The sequence below is a fragment of the Parasteatoda tepidariorum genome, chromosome 3 (assembly GCF_043381705.1).
Source record: "Parasteatoda tepidariorum isolate YZ-2023 chromosome 3, CAS_Ptep_4.0, whole genome shotgun sequence".
In the NCBI taxonomy this organism is placed as follows: Eukaryota; Metazoa; Arthropoda; class Arachnida; order Araneae; family Theridiidae; genus Parasteatoda; species Parasteatoda tepidariorum.
The window spans coordinates 65,753,144-65,771,527 of record NC_092206.1 but is presented as its reverse complement, the minus strand read 5'-3'; the positions used below and the strand labels follow the sequence as shown (position 1 = coordinate 65,771,527).

Below are 18,384 nucleotides of genomic sequence, written 5' to 3'. Positions count from 1 at the left end.
AATTAAACAACAAAATCAACACCTGAAATAGAAATTCTTAAAATAAACATAGGTTTTATAAAGGATCTTTCATAAAATAAATGGAGCTGCTACAATTGAAAGTTTGTGACTTTTAAAAGTTGGTTCAGTGGTTGTCAACAAACTATGTAAGTGTTCCATTGTAAGTGTTTTGTTCCTATTTAGGCAACTATTTTCATAGTTTAGGCTACTAAAAGCAACTATTGTTCATTTTTTTCTAAGGCAACTCTGGTATAAGGGATTTTGATGTAACTAACCTGCATTTGCTTTACATGGAGAGGAAAACTGCGAAAACGTCTCACGGTTAACCCGGTGGCAAGGATTAACTGTGAGACCCTTGATAGTTTAACCCATGATATATATCCCACTGAGTACCCCTATGCCCTAAATTGGGGCAGGTCGGGGTAAATCTTTCAATATCTCACACTGAGGATATTTGACATCAGTATTGTGGTCAGTGCGATTTGAGAGCAGAATTCATATCAACCAGCCATCGCTGGGATTTGAGCTTGGGCCAATCATTGGAAGCCAAAAGCTCTATCCACTTGGCCAATGGCAGCTTCCTCTATAAAATATTATCAATGTTAATAGAAATTTACAATTACCATTCTTGACTTCAGCCATTTAAAATGTGGAAAAGTACCACTAATCAAAAAAAGGGGGGGAGTGGAAACAACTAGGTTAATAAGCTAGACAAGCACAAAACTTAAAAATATAACAACAAAAAGTTATCTTCACTATCCTGTCAATGAAATCGCAAATCCCCTGATCAGTGCTGAATATAAATGCATAGTGAAGGAAAGTTCATTTTTCTGTTTCATGTAAGATTGGTAAATTAATAAGTAATCATATCTTAGATAACTCGCAAATTATTTTAGCTGTTTCATATTTTGTTTTTATCTGAACCTTAAGTAAAGAATCCATGTATTTTACGCTCTTTGTTAAAATTTATAATAGCCTTTCTGGAGGTGTTTCGAAAAGAAGAAGAAATAGTAGGAGACTTGTCTACAGGTATCCAAAAATGTTAAATTATTTTAAATGTTCTAGTAAGTTTTTCTAAACTGTGTTAATAAGCTGGAAAATAGTAGGTTTTAACAAATTTATCCTATTTAATTTTGCTAGAAATGCTGTTATTTCAAATGGCAATATATCAGATAGGTAATTTATCATTTTTGCGTCTTCAGTCCTAAAAATAATTATCAAAGTAATACATACAAACACTATTTTAAAGAAAGCAAAGTTAGAGTAGAAAGTGCATAATATTCTTCTGATTAAAATCTTAAAAAAGTTTCTACTGATTTATTATTGAGCTTTAAAAAGACCAATAGGTCTTTTATAATAAAAATTGTTTCAGTTTCTTATTTTAACAATGTCTCTAGAAATAACACTTAACTATACTAATCTTTCTACTATGAAAATAAAATGCAATTTTAATATGTAAAAGTATCTCTGAAATATACAGAAACAAAATATTTGTCTCAAAGCCATCCTAACGAATAATTGCAACTTTTTCTTATGCTTGCCGTCTTTCCTTACTCACTCTGATCTTCTTGCTTACTCACTCTCACGCTTATTGACCCATTTAATGTTTATTTCTGGTCCTGATACAATTTCCAATTTAGCTTGAAATGTGCGGAAAAAGCAGAAGAGCATGCACTACAATGCCATCTGAACTGTCGACATACTCTAATTAATATTCAGTTTAATAGTAACAAGCTGTATAGCTTAGCAGAATTTTGTGGCTAACACCAACTAGCACTACTGTAATTAAATAAATAATACCTGGAAACTGAAGTGGTAAGAATTACTTGATTAAGGTGCCCATTCTCAAGACTTGCCTGATGTGAATGAGAAGAAACAAAAGTGGTTTGAAATATAATATGTAAAATTGCTAATGAAAAATTAAAATATTTTTTTTTAAATTTTTCGTTGAAACATGTTGACATTTATTTCCTTCTGTATATTTTGTTAGCCATTGAATTTTTTCGATTCTTTCATATATATCCTGAATGTCATTACTGTATTTAGGATATATATGAAAATGAGAAGATAATTTGAAAATCAGAAGCTAACACTTGTAATTTTAGTGCAATATTTAAACCATGATTTGAGCCTTGAACAATTCATTAGTAGGGGTAAGAAACTTTAATAGAATTTAAAATTGTAAGGTATTGATCATATCGATCATTTCAAGAAGTAGGAATTTTTAGATCAATTGAATAGATGTAGTCTAATAGTCGGACATGACTATTGTCTAATGATTGTAATGTAGTTACTTCCTTTCGAGTGATATAGATTAAGAAATTATTTAAAATATATGATTCAAAGACTTCAAAACTAAACTTTTTCACCATTCATTTTTTAACTGATCTTTATTTAATGCAGCATAACAATGAGTTGGCTAAGAAACATATGATCATTATTTTGCATTTAACATATTTTTAGTACTAATAACTTTTTTTCTAACTGCTTTTTTAAAAAAGTGTCTTAGCTTTTTTATATTGCTGTATAAATAATTACACACTTTCGCAAATTAGTATAAAGCTAATGGGTTCTGCTTAATAAATGGGTTTAAAAAAGAGCTCTGCAAATCAAAAGAACAGGATCTAAAATAAAAATAATAATTATTTTAAGGGTTAAATGTTTGCTTTAATTTTTTTTAAGAGTTTTAAAATTTTGTACTGTGTATTAATATTTGTGTATGTGTGTTTTTTAAAAATGAGTCATAATGTAATTTTCTTTGCTTTTATTTTTCTTATTTATTTAAAGTGAGGAAGATTGGACTTGTGCACTTTGTAAAGATGCTTTAAGAGAGCCTCCACCTGAGGAAGGCAAGAGGCAAACTATGGGATTGAAAGGCAAAGAATTGCTAGTAAGTATATTAATTATTATTCTTATTATCATGTTTCTAACTTGCTTACTTGTGTAGAGGATGTGGAATCTTATGTTTGAAATTTCGCCTCATTTCAAGAGAACTCAAATCTCAACTGAAGCTCAGTTTCTGATGACAATATAAGTTTGAATAGTTTCCTGACTATTACAAATAGAACTTGTCATCAATCAAACTTTTAACCACTTTCAGAATGGTAAGTGCTCAAATTTCAACTGAAAATTTGTGTTAGATAAAATATTAGTTTCAAGCATTTCTTGACTACAATAAATAGAATATATTGTGCTGATATTGTCATAGTGATATTGCTTTTGTATTTGGTCATATTGTTCATTGTATTTGGTGATATTGTTATTATCAGTAAAAATTTCGACTTTTTTCCAACTTAGCTAAGGTTTTTAAATTTCAAGTGGATATCTGCGTCTGATGACAAGCTTGTTAAAATTGTTTCTTGATCATTGAAAGCTAACTGTATCATTATTTTCATTGCCGGATAGAGTTTATTGTTGGTTGAAATTTCAACTGGAACTCTGCGTCTGATAAAAATGCAAGTTAAAATTTTTTCCTCACCACTGCAGGAAGAATTTATCACCTGTCGAAAGTTTTACCAATTCTTGACCTAAACAATTTAACAGACCTGAAACTAAAAATGAAAACATAAAAAAGAGTTTTTAAAAAACTATGTTTTTCAAGTGGATTCAAATGTTGAAAAAAATTTCTTTCTTTCATGCAATGCAGGTGCACTTTTTTTAGTGGTCAGTTTATTGTCGTATTATAATCAATTTATCTTTTGCTTTTCAGATTTGTGAAAGAGTTCTTTTAGAAATATACTGTCATCCCAACAGCTTACCGTTTCATGAAAGAGTTTCTAAAAAGGTAATAAATTTTTTACATCAAAAGTGGCATTATTTTTTTTTTATCCTGCAAAATGGTTTTTTTAACAATGCACAGTCATTTTTGAAAGGAAAATGTAAAACTACAATAGTTTGAGTAAGAATAATAAATATGGCTTGTAAAAGATTTAATTAAGATATTAATTTGTGGAGCTTTCATTCTAGAAACTATAACAGTAGTAATTATAATATAAAATAATTTATATCGATTGTGTATGACTTCTAATTGTGATCATTCAAGAATTTTTTCCAAAGGAATGGTATGGTAATTACAGATGAACATCTAAGTCACAAGCTTTGATAACCCGATTTGTTTAATGTTAGAAAAGATATGAATCTCTTTTTCATATGGTATGATGCTAATAGAAAAAAAGAACTTTTCAAAAAAATTTTTTATACCTATGCATTTTTATCATTAACACTTTCCTAATTTTAGAAGTGATTTAAATGCATTTTTGAATTTCAATTAATAAAACTTTTCTTGAATGATCTTACTGCTTGTTCTGTCCATGTTTGAGTGGGGATTAATTGTTGGAGATTAAATTATTAATCCATGACAAATTTTTCATGCTGATTTATATACCTGTGGCTTTTAAAATTCTATTGAGTTCCTCAGTTAATCTTATTCCTCTTTCTCCTTACAGAGATGAGATTCTTCCGCGGATTCGCGGATTTCCGCTTTTTTTCAGATTTTTCCATTTTTCCCGCTAATTTCCGCTGAAATTTTTTTTGCCCAAGTTAAAATGTTTTATGAGGAATTTAATTTTCCGCGGAGGGAAATTGTTGAAGTCCCTTTTCCTCCCTCTGAAGTTTCTCTAAAAATCATTTCCTTGGGATGAAACTGGCTGACCTTTATACAGGGATGAGATTTTTTTTGTCTCTCGAATTTCAGCCTTTTTATCAAAAACTCCGATTCTCTAAAAGTTTCGTTTTTTTAAATAAATATCCCGTTTTTTTTNCCGGATTTCAATCCTTTATTCCGACAACGGCACAAATTTTGTGGGAGCCAACAGAGCATTGAAAGCATTAGATTGGGACAAAATAGCCGCATACTCAACCGCTCAGAGAATCACTTGGAAATTTATTCCACCTACCGCAGCATGGTGGGGTGGGTGGTGGGAGCGAATGGTCAGAATGCTCAAAGAACTGCTACGTCGAGTTCTAGGGAAATATACCATCGATTACGAAGAACTCTACACGATATTGTGTGACTGTGAGTCAGTAATAAATTCAAGGCCACTCACTTACATACAAGATAATCCAAATGAATTAGTACCGTTGACACCCGAAATGTTTATTCACGGTGGCGGTAACAGCGAAACACCAGATCTAGATAATGTAGACCGATCTTGCCTCATAAAACGAATAAAGTATTTACAGAAGCTACGTGAAAATCTCAGACAAAGATTCAGAAATGAATACCTTGCTCTTTTAGTCCACAAAGGGGTAAGAAGAAATAACGTTTTAGACGTTGGTGATGTTGTGTTAATAGGACATGACAATGTCCGTCGCATCGATTGGCCACTTGGAGTTATTTTAGAAATTTTTCCTGGTAAAGATGGTATTCCTAGAGTTGCAAAACTGAGGACCAGTAAGGGGGAAAGGATCCGTCCATTTCAAAGGCTTTACCCATTAGAAGTGTCTACCAAAACTGATATTGAGGTCTTAAAAGCTGCTAGAAGGACTGACGATTTTGTAGAAAACAATGAAGCTTTAGAGGTGAATTATTTTCCTAAAACTAAGTCGGGAAGAATCATCAAAGTTCCTGTTCGGTTGGACTTATGAGCATTCTTTTTATTTTTAGCTCTAGTAGTTTAAAGTTCCAACTTTCGTAAAATTTTGGTTGCAAAGTTCAATAAGCCTAACTTTGCAAGGTGGGAGTATGTTAGAGATTGTAATATGTTTTTATAGTTGGTGTCACGTGACTCTGACTGCTGCTGCTTTCATTTAATTTTTATTCTTTAACTTTGGTTTTTATGTTGGCAACCTTCTTGAAATGTTTTGTGTTGATTATTTAGTGTTCGAATTAGTTAGGTTTTGAAAATATCACTAAATTGAGATTGCTTTAGAATTAATAAATGTTTATTAAGTTTTAATTTGTATCTGTTTATTCATCTGTAGAACTAGTAGTTCATTTGAATAACATTAAAAAGGCGTCCGTGAAATTTATTTGTTTGCTGCAATTTACAAGAATAATAATTTATTTTTAAGATAATGTGTTTGAATATTATTTACAAGAAAGAATTCAGAAATATTACTTACAATACAACTGTAAATTTGATAAACAAAATTTTATTCGGCCAAATCTTGTTCAGAAATAAGTCCTTTGAGGATTCAATGTTCTATTTTTATGAAATCTTTTTTTTAAAACCATTTTAAATTTCATATTTTAACTTCTTTTAAAAAGGTTTATTTTGTATATAAATTTAAATAATGGCTTCGTTGTATTTTTATTAAATTAAATACAAAGTATTTACAGATTTTATTTTTATTATTGTTTAAGTTATTGTATTTTATTTTTTATTAGAATATTGCATGTTTATGTAGAAATTCAGTTTTATTACTACAAATGTCTCTTCTTCAAAATTATATTGAATTTCAAGTTCTGAAGAGTTGACTTATTTGGAAAGAAAAGTGACATTTCTATTGCTTTTTTTTCAGGTTCCTAATTATTATAAAATAATTAAACATCCAATGGAGCTTTCTACTATTCGAACTAAAATATCACCATCCAATTTTGAACATTATGAAAAAGTTGAACAATTTCTAGATGATTTGATTCTTATGTTAACAAACTGTTACACTTTCAATGGGGTAAGCAAAATAATGATTATTCATTCATTTCAACTTAATTTATCCTTCCTTGCTAGTTTTATTTATTTATTATTTTAGCAAATCTATTTGTACTTAACCATTGTACAAATGAGAAATTTTTTACAGTGGGAAATTTTTAGTCTTTGTTGTATTATTACAAGTCCACTTGTACTTACATATTGATTGTTATTTAGCTTGCATAATAGTTCATTTAATTTCTCTGAAATAGTATAATAATTTTTATATCTTCAGTGGGTTAATAAAATGAATATCAATCAAGATTCATTTCTAAAATAAAAATTTAAGATACAAGCATTACAGTAATTTTCAGAATATTATAAAGTAGCAGACAATTTTTTTAAATGCAGTATGTTATATTTAGTCGTTCTGCGACTGTTGGCCACTGTAACTTTTGACCTATAACACTTTGAAAAGTTTCACTGAGACATTGACTGATTTTATGAATGAAGAGATTTTTAAAATAAGTCAATGTCATTTTTCATATTAATTGTGGATTTATCAGTCTTAAAATAGAAATAATGTACACATGCTAATTTATTTATTTGCTATTTAATCAATAAAAATAGAAGACCATGATAAAACAATGTATCATGAGGTTCAGCTTTATGATTAAGAAAAGATATGATCAAAAATGTTTCTTGCAAAACTATTATTTCAATTTGGAATTGTCGATACAATTTATTTTCTATATTTACTTGTGGACTGTAACTATCCATTGTGTATCAAAAGCTCTGTAAAAAACCAAATTTGAAAATGAAAAAAATGAAAATCGGAACTGTTTACATTAAACCAAGTTTTGAGTTAAAGACATATAAAGTTTCAAATTTAATTTCTTAAGAATTCTCAGGTAAGAAATGCAGCAACATATTCTTTACACAAAAGTATATAAAATTATATACAGTAAAATTTATGCAAGTTGACCATTTGTGTTATTTTTATAAAGTTATGGTGCAATTTTTAGCCAATTGTATGATTAATTAAATTACATCTATAGCAAACTTATTATAATTTTATTATTCATGTTAATTAACTCAAAAATTTGTGATACTTGTAATATTTTTGTTAATAAATTTTTTTTCTCCAGATATTTTATTTTCAATATAACTTCGAATTTTCTCTCATTTTGTCCAAAAATAATTGCTAGTTATTAGTTTTTCAATTGCAACACAATATAAATAAAACTGATTATTTACATAATATATTTTTTATGCTAAGTATTTAAAATCAATTTCTAAAAACAATTAAAATGAGAACAATTTTACTATTTATATGCACTAGTTTTCTATACCAGATTAATTTCATCACCTAAGTCATTTGACATAAAACTATACTTTGATATATTTATATGTACATAAACATATAGCAATTTTGTTTTGTTTATTTTATTTTACAGTCTCTATCAACTTTATATGCTACTGCCAAACAGATTGAAGTTTTTCTTTTGAACATGCTCAAAAAATATTTACCTAATTTTGTGGATTACATGTCAGAAAAACTAAAGCCTTTTCAAGTATCAGAAGATTGAGTTTGTATACACTGTCATTCATATCAGTGTATGACAGTGGTGATATGAGTGACAGTGTCATATTATCTCCACTGTCACCACAAATCATATATTTGTATATCCATTAACATTGTCTATATCCATTTCGTTTACTCCCTTTTTTATAACTATTACACTGTTAAACAAGGTGTATGTTCTTCTTTCAGTAAGTCATGTTTTTCAAATTTTGGTTTGGGAGGTTCTGTAGAAGAATAAGACATTAAAATTACTCCACAATTAAAAAATTCAGAATCTCAAAACTCAATTTGCAATAATTGTTCAATACTTTTCCAAGATAAATTTTGAAATTCTAGTATTAAAAGAATGTTAAATTAATGCTTATAATGCTTAAAAGGAATATCGAATTCTAAAACATTACACTGTTTATAAAGTTTTAAGTTTAAAGATATTTTGTGAAAACTATATTATTTGTAAAGACCTTTAGAACATTTTTTTTCTGTACCAGTAAATGCCTAACTATTTCTTACATTCATAGTTAGTAGCTTCCCTGAAAAAAAGCCACCAAAGTATATTGGTATCCACCTACTTTTAAATAAGGCTTCTGTTTCAGAATTATCTTGGTGAAAGTGTTTCCCATTTTTATTGCTTATAGCTTACATAATTTTTGGGAAAAATATAAATGCACTGTCATAAAATTAATTTTTAATGACGAGAAACTTTTTTTAGTGACCTTTTTTCTTCAGAAACTTGTTATCTATTAGGGTTGCCCGAATAAAAAGTGGTAAAGTGCAGCAGTGTAAAGAAATAGTAGTGATAGCAAAATTACATTTCGGGTTTTAATTTAAGGTTGAAACGCAACACAGGCTGTGTGTAGCTGATTAATTAGTTCACAAGAGAGCATTTAAAGTGAATGTAAAGTTGTTTTCAGAATGGAACTTCTGTTAGTAGGGTGATTTTTAATGACAAAAGGTGATTGCACTATTAACTTACTTATATCGAACAAAGTGCTGCATAAGATGACAAAAATTGTAAATTTTCTTTTACCTCTTATTTCATCAACAGCAGCAATTAATTCATGGCATTTGCGTTTCCTCTGTCTTTTCAGATCTGATATTGATGCAGGGCTTGACAAAAACATTTACACCATTAGATCAAATTTTTGCCTTTTATAATTAATCAACTGACATTCAACATGTTATGCTAACCTTCTGCCATTAGAAATTATACTGCTGTGCCTTGTACTGTTCTGGATATGCCTATTTTAGTAAAAAATTTTGCTGGCATAAAATGCATCTGAAAAAAAAACTCAAGTAGTTCTAATAATATTTATTAAAATAACTCTTGTTGTCATTTATAACTCTTGTTATCATTTACTTGTTGTCAAAGATATCTTTAAATAAAATTACATTTTTAGAAATTAATAAAAATTAGTGTAAGTTTAAATTATCCCCAAGAGAAAAAAAACTTATTAGAACTGCTTGATTCTTTTAAACTAAGTTATTTGCATTTATCGTCTGCAAACATGTATGGTGAAATTGCCCAATTTTACATTCTTATTAGATGTTCTGACGTGAGCTGGTTAATCGGTTAGACACTAGCTGTCTTACTAAGGCTACTGTATTTTTGATGCTATCAAGAGTGTCAACTTTTTATTTGATCAATTCTTACAAAAGAATGCCCATTATATATTTAATGAGAGACAGATACTTAATTTTTGTCTTTCAGTGTTATTAGATAATAGTTTTATGTATGTTTTTCGTACATTTTTCTTTTTTGATTGTGTGATTTGCCGATAGCTGAAAACTGATTTCATTTTAATGAAATTGAATGATGGTTACTAGTAAATTTAATCGAACAACATTTTTTTCTCACTTTTTATTGTGAGAGTTTTATTGCTGCATTTTAAAAATTTTCCCAAAAAATACAAATATTATAGTTTTGCTAAAACTATAAGTTTTATTAAGTTGTGTTTACAATAAATCATATTGTTCATAATCTGTAAATAAGTTCCTGCAGTTAAAATATGTTCTGTATTAAAAACAATTTAATTATTTTTTGCAGTGATGGGGTTTGCGGTGCTTGTAAATCCACTGTATTAAGAAATAACTGTTGTCATCAGTTTTTAGTTGTTTTTTATTAATACTTATAAAACTCAACATCATCAGTTTATTTTCCCTGTGCAAAAAATTTCTCATAAAAGTAGTACAAAGATTATATTTTTCTTAAAACTGTGACCTTCATTTAGTTGAGTTAAGAATTAACCATTGTATTGCTTATAACAATTAACGTGTGTCTGATGTAAAAATTTGTTCTGTATTTCTTTTTTTTTAGGAAAGAAAGTTGTAAAATAATATTTTATTTTCAGTGTTTGGGTTTGTAATGTTTGAATTTAACGCAAGTTTACTTTTGTTTAAAAATAAATGATATATTTGTTTTTTTTTTAAAATTCTTTTTGGCAAAACCCAGTATCTTTACTTTTTTTATTTTCTATATGCAAAAAATTTCTCTTAAAAGTAGTTCAAAAATTATATATATTATACTATCCTTAATTACTCACAGTATATGAATAAGTGTCAAAAAATGTATATTAAAAAAATTAATAAGTAAAATTTTATTCTATATTTATAAGTACTTAAGCTTAATATTTTTTGGCATATTTATATTTGTGGTGTATAAATATTTCTTTGGAGTATTTATATTTTAAAAACAGTTGACTTTCCTTGAAAATGACTTATTTCAATTCTTTGATTTGTTATTAAATTCTTTTTTTTGCAGAAGAGAAAAAAATTAGAGACAAATTAGTTATAAATGCTATTTTTTCAGTTTTACTTTAGTACAAAATACATAGTATATATTTTTTAAGTTTAACAAAGAAAAAAAAAGGGTATACATATTTTTTGCTATATGTCATGTCATGTCATTTGTTATGCTTACAGTCAACATTATGTTTAACCTTATAGTGACATTTTTATCTTAAGAGTACAGCGTGAATAAAGTTCCGCAAAGTTATAAATTTAATCACTAAATTGTTCTTCATTAGTTTCATGAAAAGTAGTATACTTTTTTTTATATTTAAGAACCTTATGAAAAGTATTTATTCATATTTAAGTTTTGAAATTCTATGTTATTTCAAATTGTTTTTGAAACAACTAAAAGCTATAGTTTTTTTTTAATTTAAAAATATTATAAGGATTATTATCTAAATTTTAATTCTAGTTAATAGTTTAAATTCAGTTCATGTGGTCTTGGTATTTTTTATTATTATTTAACATTCAACTTTAACTTGGAAATTATTCACCAACTTTGTTGGTAATGAAAGTGTTAAAATTTTATATTAATTTTAAAGTTTCTGTTATATCTGTATAATTCAGAAAAAATAATCTCACTGTTTAAAAAAATATGTATTGAATTATATGTAAATTGTCAGTTAAAATAATTCTGAGAACAAAAATTTAAAAGATTTAAGATTGAACTTTTAGTGGAAAATATAAAAGTTGGTAAATAATATAAATAAAAAACTGTTATGATATGAAACTTGTAATAAATTTGCTATTTATTGTTACTTTACTACAAATTCTGCTATTAAATCAAAATCATTCTGTATTAATTGGATAAAAATATTATCAAGAAAGAAAAATTTATTTTGCATTTTTAATTTGTTATTAATTTAATAATCTTTTTCCTTAAAGATATAACTAATTAAATTTAAGAATGCAATAAAAAACAAAAACAAAATATTAATGAAAAGAAATAAGTTATCTCTCTACAAATACATTTCTTATTGGCAAAAAATTTTTTAATGGATTTTAAACTTCTAAATATGAAATGCGCGTATGTGTATGTTATGGATGAAGCAAAAATGAAAGTCTCTAAAGAAAAAAAATCTCCACTAATGAAAAGTTATTAACCAGCTGAAACTAGGTCTAGTTTGTTAATGCCTGAAGCCCCAACATACTCAAGCAATGGCATTTTTCCTCAGAAAGAAAACGAATTTCTATTAAGTATATTTGGCAATGGCTTTTAACCTTTTAAAAAAAAACATCAGTGTAGGAAGCATTAGTCCATGACAAGGTGATAACTTTAAAAAAAATAATCTGTGTAGCAAATTCTCGTGTTATGTGACACAGTATGCTAGATAAGTGTTATTTATGTATCACCTAATAATTTTATGTTTTATTTACTAATATAACTTCAGGCTTAGACCTGGTTTTAACAGGGTGCTTAGCGTTTTTGAAAAGTGCTTAAAGGTGCTTATTTTCGATTTTTGTTCTTAAAGGTGCTTATTTCATTGGGTGTTTTTAAAAAGTGCTTAATTTTCCCTTTTCTAAATTGAGATTTTTCCTTTACCATGTTGATTTTTCGCTATGAATTATGCAGAAAAACACTGTTCACATAGTTCTATTCAACGTTTTCACAATTAATTCAACCCCAATCTATTTTGGCACATTGTCAGATTGTGGCTTATGAAAACGCCATTCGATTTACATGATTCAAAAATTCTGACAATTGTCAAAAACAATGCCAAAAGAATTTTTTTTTTGACATGACTGTTAAAACCAGATAAAACTGTCAACTGTCAAAAACTTTCCAACCCTGTCTAACCAGTTATAGTCTAGGATTGGTTATTTCCTCTTTAATTTGTTAAACTAAGATTTATCATTCATTCTTGATTTATCTGTAACATATATNTATATATATATATATTCATAAAGTAGAATGCCAATCATCTTATTGCTGTTTTACCGGATTCTTAAATTATAGGGATTGTTCAAGGACCACATATTTTATTCCACTTTCTTATTCAAAAAAATAAACACAAAAGTGAGTTTTTATTTTCAGAATATCTGATAGAGATTGAAAAATGGCTTTTTTTTTTGTCCATCCTTCTTCAAAAAGACCTCTCATTCTTTTTGTCCAGTTTTAATGTGCGTGGCAAGTAGTTCCTACTTAGGGAGTAGGTTTCCAACAAAATTTTTTTAAATAAAAACTTAACATGTCTTTTGTAATATACTGTAATGCATCTAATAATGCTACTACTACAATTAATTACTAAGCATGGAAAAGATTGAAGGGTAGTTACTTAAAAACATTCTCATAAACTTTTCTTAAAGTTATCCGATTGTTTAGATTGGATTTGGTCCCAATCGGTGTGGCTAATCGGCATTCTACAGTATTTCTTAACAAAATACGAGGAAAAATGTTAAGCGTTAGAGTTCATGAAATTAAATTGTCTTTCAATTAAACAGCAATTTTACTACAATTTCTTAAATTACATTTTTTTAAAAATAATTTATAATTAAACGTTTATATTTAACTTTGACACTCATCAGGGAGAATTTTTAGTTGGAAAAAGTGATAAAACTATCACTTTTTCTAACTTTCAGTTAGACTATTTAAGATTTGTACTTTGTTTCGTATTTTTTGAGAGATTGTATTTGTACTTTTCATTATGTTAGTGTTACATATTCTTTTCTACTTTTTTAGTTTCTTGATGATTTAAATGTAAGGAAAACAAGATTTAAATAATACTATAGGGTCGCAGTTTTAAATGCCCTGTAGTAAAAATTGATTTATTTTTATTGAGTTGCTGAAATTTTTTTACATCAGTGCATTGTAATTAGTGTTAAGATGTTGATAACTTAATTCTTAAAAAATGCAAAAAAGCTTCTAAAAACTGTTAAAAATGGCCTTAAAATTAAAAAAAAAAATTTAAATATGTATTTTACATTAAATTTTTCGTAAAAAAATTATAAATCATAACTTGTATTTATAAATTTAGTAAAATAGAAAGTAATTATTAAAATAAATGCGTAATTTAAGAATGAAATAAAATGTAAATACATATCTGATACAGATAAATACTAGTTTATAAATTTTTGGTAAATGTCTTCAAGAACATTATCGTAATATCGAATACTTTTTGATATCCTTTAAATTGAAAATTTGTTAAAAGAAAATTCTAAAAAACTTTAAAAACTTTGTTCAACGTCAACCTATTGGAGGATATTTAGAATACTAAGAATCGAAAAAATTATGCTAATTTATTGATAAAAGATTTAATTCACAAGTAAATTGTTTTTAAAATGGAAAATATTCGAAAGGACTTCAAAAACCATTAATATTGCTGTCAAAAAACAATATAAAATGCAAAGAAATCCATTTATAATCAACATCCTAGCCCTAGTTATAACACATTGTAATGTCATATAATGTAATGTATAGCAATATCATCATCATAGAGTCATCATTTACTATGTTTTTAGTAAATATTACACTGAAGATATTTTTTTACTAGTTATAGTTTTTTTATGAAGTTTTTTTTATGAAAATGCTACTTGAAAGTTGAACAAACCTAAAAGTAACTTAAACCCAATTGACTCTATGTGTGTAAAAGTATATACTATTGTTTTTAAAACCTGTTCCATTGGACAGGTATATCGTTTTCCTAAATATTTTTGTATTTGTTGTACATTTGCTAACTCATATACTAAAAAACGAGCTTTTTATTATTTTTCAAAAGTGCTGCAATTCTCTGATGTAGAAACAAATTTTTGTATGATGTTGTGCCTTTTGGACAAATTATGTCTGTTGATTTTATATTAATAAATATATTCTTTAAATGTTAAAATGTTGAACTTTTTCTAGACTTATATCTACAGACATCATTTGAATTTCTTAAAATTTAATGCATATTAGACAATTTTTTGTGCAAGATCTAAGTTAATTTCTATGTAAAACAAATTTTAATATTTTTTTTTAAAATTACGGTAGGCACTGAACTTTCGTTCTTCGCCTTAGAAGATGCCAGAAATGTTGCTCATTTATCGTTACCCAGTGGGCACCTGTGAACCAAAGTCACGGAGGCGAGCAACATTACCCACGCCACACTGTCACAAATACCCATTTATACATTCACACATCAGAAGACAACAGAGAGAGAGAGAAATATCCATGCCCAGAGCGGGATTCGAACCCGCAGCCATTGGCTTCGCAGTCAGGCACACTAACCACTCGGCCACCTGGCCGGCACACAAATTTTAATATGGGAAAATTTACTTAGTGCTTAATTATTCTCTCTTTAAATGGTGTTATTATGATAGCAACAAAACCATTTGAAGCACATTTTTGAAAGCTTCATCTACAACTATTAAACATCACAATATTTTTCAACTACTTGTGAAAGTATACTATATTAACAGTACTCTTAAGTGGTTATCAAATTAAAATATCTCTCTCTGATTCCTCCAGCAGTCAAACAGGTCTTGATATTTTCAGCTCTGCCACCTAATAAATCTATAGTGAATCTAGATTTTAGTAACAATTTTGTTTTTTTCTTATTTAAATATTAATTTGAGAACTCCATAAGGAGTACATATTTAAATGTCATTTTCGATAAGGATTCTAAAAATATCTGTATTAAGGGGTGATAACTGAACACCAAACTATTTTTCAGCTTACAATTGCTTTTAAGAAGCACATTATTGTGAAATGCTTTATAAATTAGCTACAATGAACTAAGTGTATATTATTATTAAATGTGTATTAAACAATATTTAATGCAATTTTATCATTAAAAAAAATTTTTTTTTGATTGTATGCCTTAACAAAGTTATTGTCTAAGTAAAAGTATAATTGATCGGAATTTTTAATAGCAATGAGACGGATAAGATTTATAACCTTTTTGAAAGGTTATTTGACCAATTATTTGGAGATTAGCAGTGGCATATTCAGAATTTTTTTTTTCTTGGGAGGGGGGTGCATATTGTTATTGTAATGAAAGAAGCGATTCTTTAGAATTATCATTTGACTGTAAAAACTGAAGAATACACAATGTCTATTTTCAATCAGCACTAAGATTCTCGTCCAACAGTAGCATTGTTCGATTTCGTTTCGATAATCTCTGTTCTCGGAGTAAGACCCAGTCTCCCCCTGATATGTGTCTGCTGGGCCCAAGAAAGCTGCAGTGCAACGGTGAAAGAAGAAACTACATCCCAAGGTGCACAAAAGTTTTACGGATTCCACGACAAAACTTAATGCTAGCGCTTTCCCTTCCAAAGTAATAGATTTTAAGTAGATGAACCCCTCCTCAAGTATGACTTTGACTACATCATATGTAAATTACAGGCATAATTTTCTGAAATTGCATCATAAAATAGAAATGTCTACTACTTTTTCATTGAGTATTCCTAAATTTTTCATAAAGTTAACGTGTGCATCCGGTTTAAAAAAAAAGTCATACAAAAAAGAAATTTATATAAAAAAACCACGTTAATGACTTTTCAAGAATGATGTATTATATGCAACTAAACACAGAATTTCTTGATTAAATCAGAATGATTTTAGGTCAAACAGTTTAGCTCCAACAGGCCTTCGAATCTTAGCTATAGTTTGTCTGTGGTAAGAACTCCCCCTCGCCACAAAGTCTGAGGCCGTCTGCTTCTATGGAAACAAGAACAGGGCATTTTAGGGAGGGTAGCCTCTCTTCACTCTAGGGCTAACACAATAGACCGAACAAAAAGATTCCATTTCTCTCGCGGACCAGAGCCAAAACAATAGTAGCCCCACACCCCAACTTGAAATAGTTATTCCTCGTTACTATAGTCACCGCCACGGTTTCAGACGAATGACTAGGGGAGTTCTTTCTTTAGACAAACTATACCCGATATCACCCCATTTTTCCCTATACGTCTAGCGGTTATTCTAAAGTTTCTTCCGAGATTTTCAATTTTTTATTGAAAAACTATGGGACAGAAAATTCTCATTTTAATTAGTCACCTTTACTGCGCGCTTCCAATAGTTTCTTGAATTGAATTATTGAACACATAGAAATTGGACAAAAAGGAGAGTAAAAAAAAATTTCTGGTTAAATTGGGGATTGAATCCAAAACCTCAAGATTAATTCACGCATTTCCCATTGAAGCATTGTAACGTCACAAGGGTTATAATTTTTTCTCTTTCTGTTATGTAGCTTAAAACATTTTGAATAACTTAACCAAGTGGTCTCAAAATAATTAGCATATATGCATTCTTCTTCAGCACTACTGTCCGTCACAAGCCAAGGCTGTCTCTATGAGCCCCTTTCATCTGAATAGATTTTGAAGCTATAAGTTCAGCGTCTCAAAATTTATAAAAAAGGATTTTGTTTGATATCAAGATTTTATGTTAACCTTGAAGACATTCTTTTTAAGATTCAGTCCAATGATTTAAAGGATAGATTTTAATTATCCTTTAGCACTGCCTATGAATCCAGATACAAAGTCCGCCAGAACGTATTTTCTTTAAATTAACTCAACATATTGGGAATTAGGATTCTTAAGAAAAGGTTCCTGTGAATTTAGTCTTCTTTTAGAATTTCTTTTAGATACAATCATAAAACATACACTTCAAAAAATTATTTTTTGTGATTAACTATTCTTTTAGTTATTTAAAATTATTCGGAGATATTTTAAATTGTAAGTTGTTCAAATGTTAAATTTAAAGAGAAATATCCAAAATTTAATATCGTTTCATTGGTTCCTAAAAAATCAAATTTAAAAAATATATATTTTTTTTCTGGAATTATTCTAATGATTTTGTTTTAATTTTGGAATTACTTACTTAATATTAGAATATGTCATTTAAAATAAAGAATGTAAACTTTACAATTCAAAGTTATTTGTTGAATTATTATCAAAATAAATACATAATAAACAGCTATCATTAAAAACATAAAATAGTTTTTTTAAATTTAATTATTTTTGAGTAAGTGAGGTTTTTTTCGAGAGGTGTTTATTCGTATACATAATTATGGTAAAATATACATATGGCAAAATAAGTAAAATTAATATCAAGAACAAGGTGTTCAAATTCCTGACTTACCTAATGCATCTGTAATCGTAAATTATATTTTAAATATCAGGAACAAAAAAAGTGTGTTCAATGCATCAAAAAAGATGCATTAGTATTTATAAAAAGTAATTTTTGAGGTCTGATTTTTTAACTTAATATCATAAACTTTACTCATAGATAGCGCTAAATTAATTAACATATTTAAACTATGCCATTCAAACTAATAAGATTGAATATTAGTACGTAAAAATCTACATTAGATATGAAAAAAAAAACCCATTTAAAATGATATCTTTTACTTTTATTTATTCTATTATTATTATATTTCGAACAATTAGTCGTATTTTAAATTTGTCAGGGGCTATTTGTCACTAAGAAATATAGAATATTGGTAAAAAAGGGATATTTAAATTATC

General features: G+C 27.8%; 1 protein-coding gene across 3 annotated transcripts in view; it reads left to right on the top strand.

Moving 5' to 3' along the window:
* Positions 1-11,192, top strand: part of LOC107454413 (E3 ubiquitin-protein ligase TRIM33) — a 66,190-nt gene extending 54,998 nt beyond the window's left edge. For all 3 annotated transcript variants that reach the window (XM_043045458.2, XM_016071605.4, XM_043045457.2), the window contains 4 exons: positions 2,788-2,890; positions 3,710-3,784; positions 6,463-6,615; positions 8,030-11,192. In XM_043045458.2, the coding sequence (XP_042901392.1) occupies positions 2,788-2,890; positions 3,710-3,784; positions 6,463-6,615; positions 8,030-8,161 (463 nt within the window). In that variant the 3' untranslated portion in view covers positions 8,162-11,192. The remainder of the gene's footprint in view (positions 1-2,787; positions 2,891-3,709; positions 3,785-6,462; positions 6,616-8,029) is intronic.
* The last annotated feature ends 7,192 nt before the right edge of the window (positions 11,193-18,384 follow it).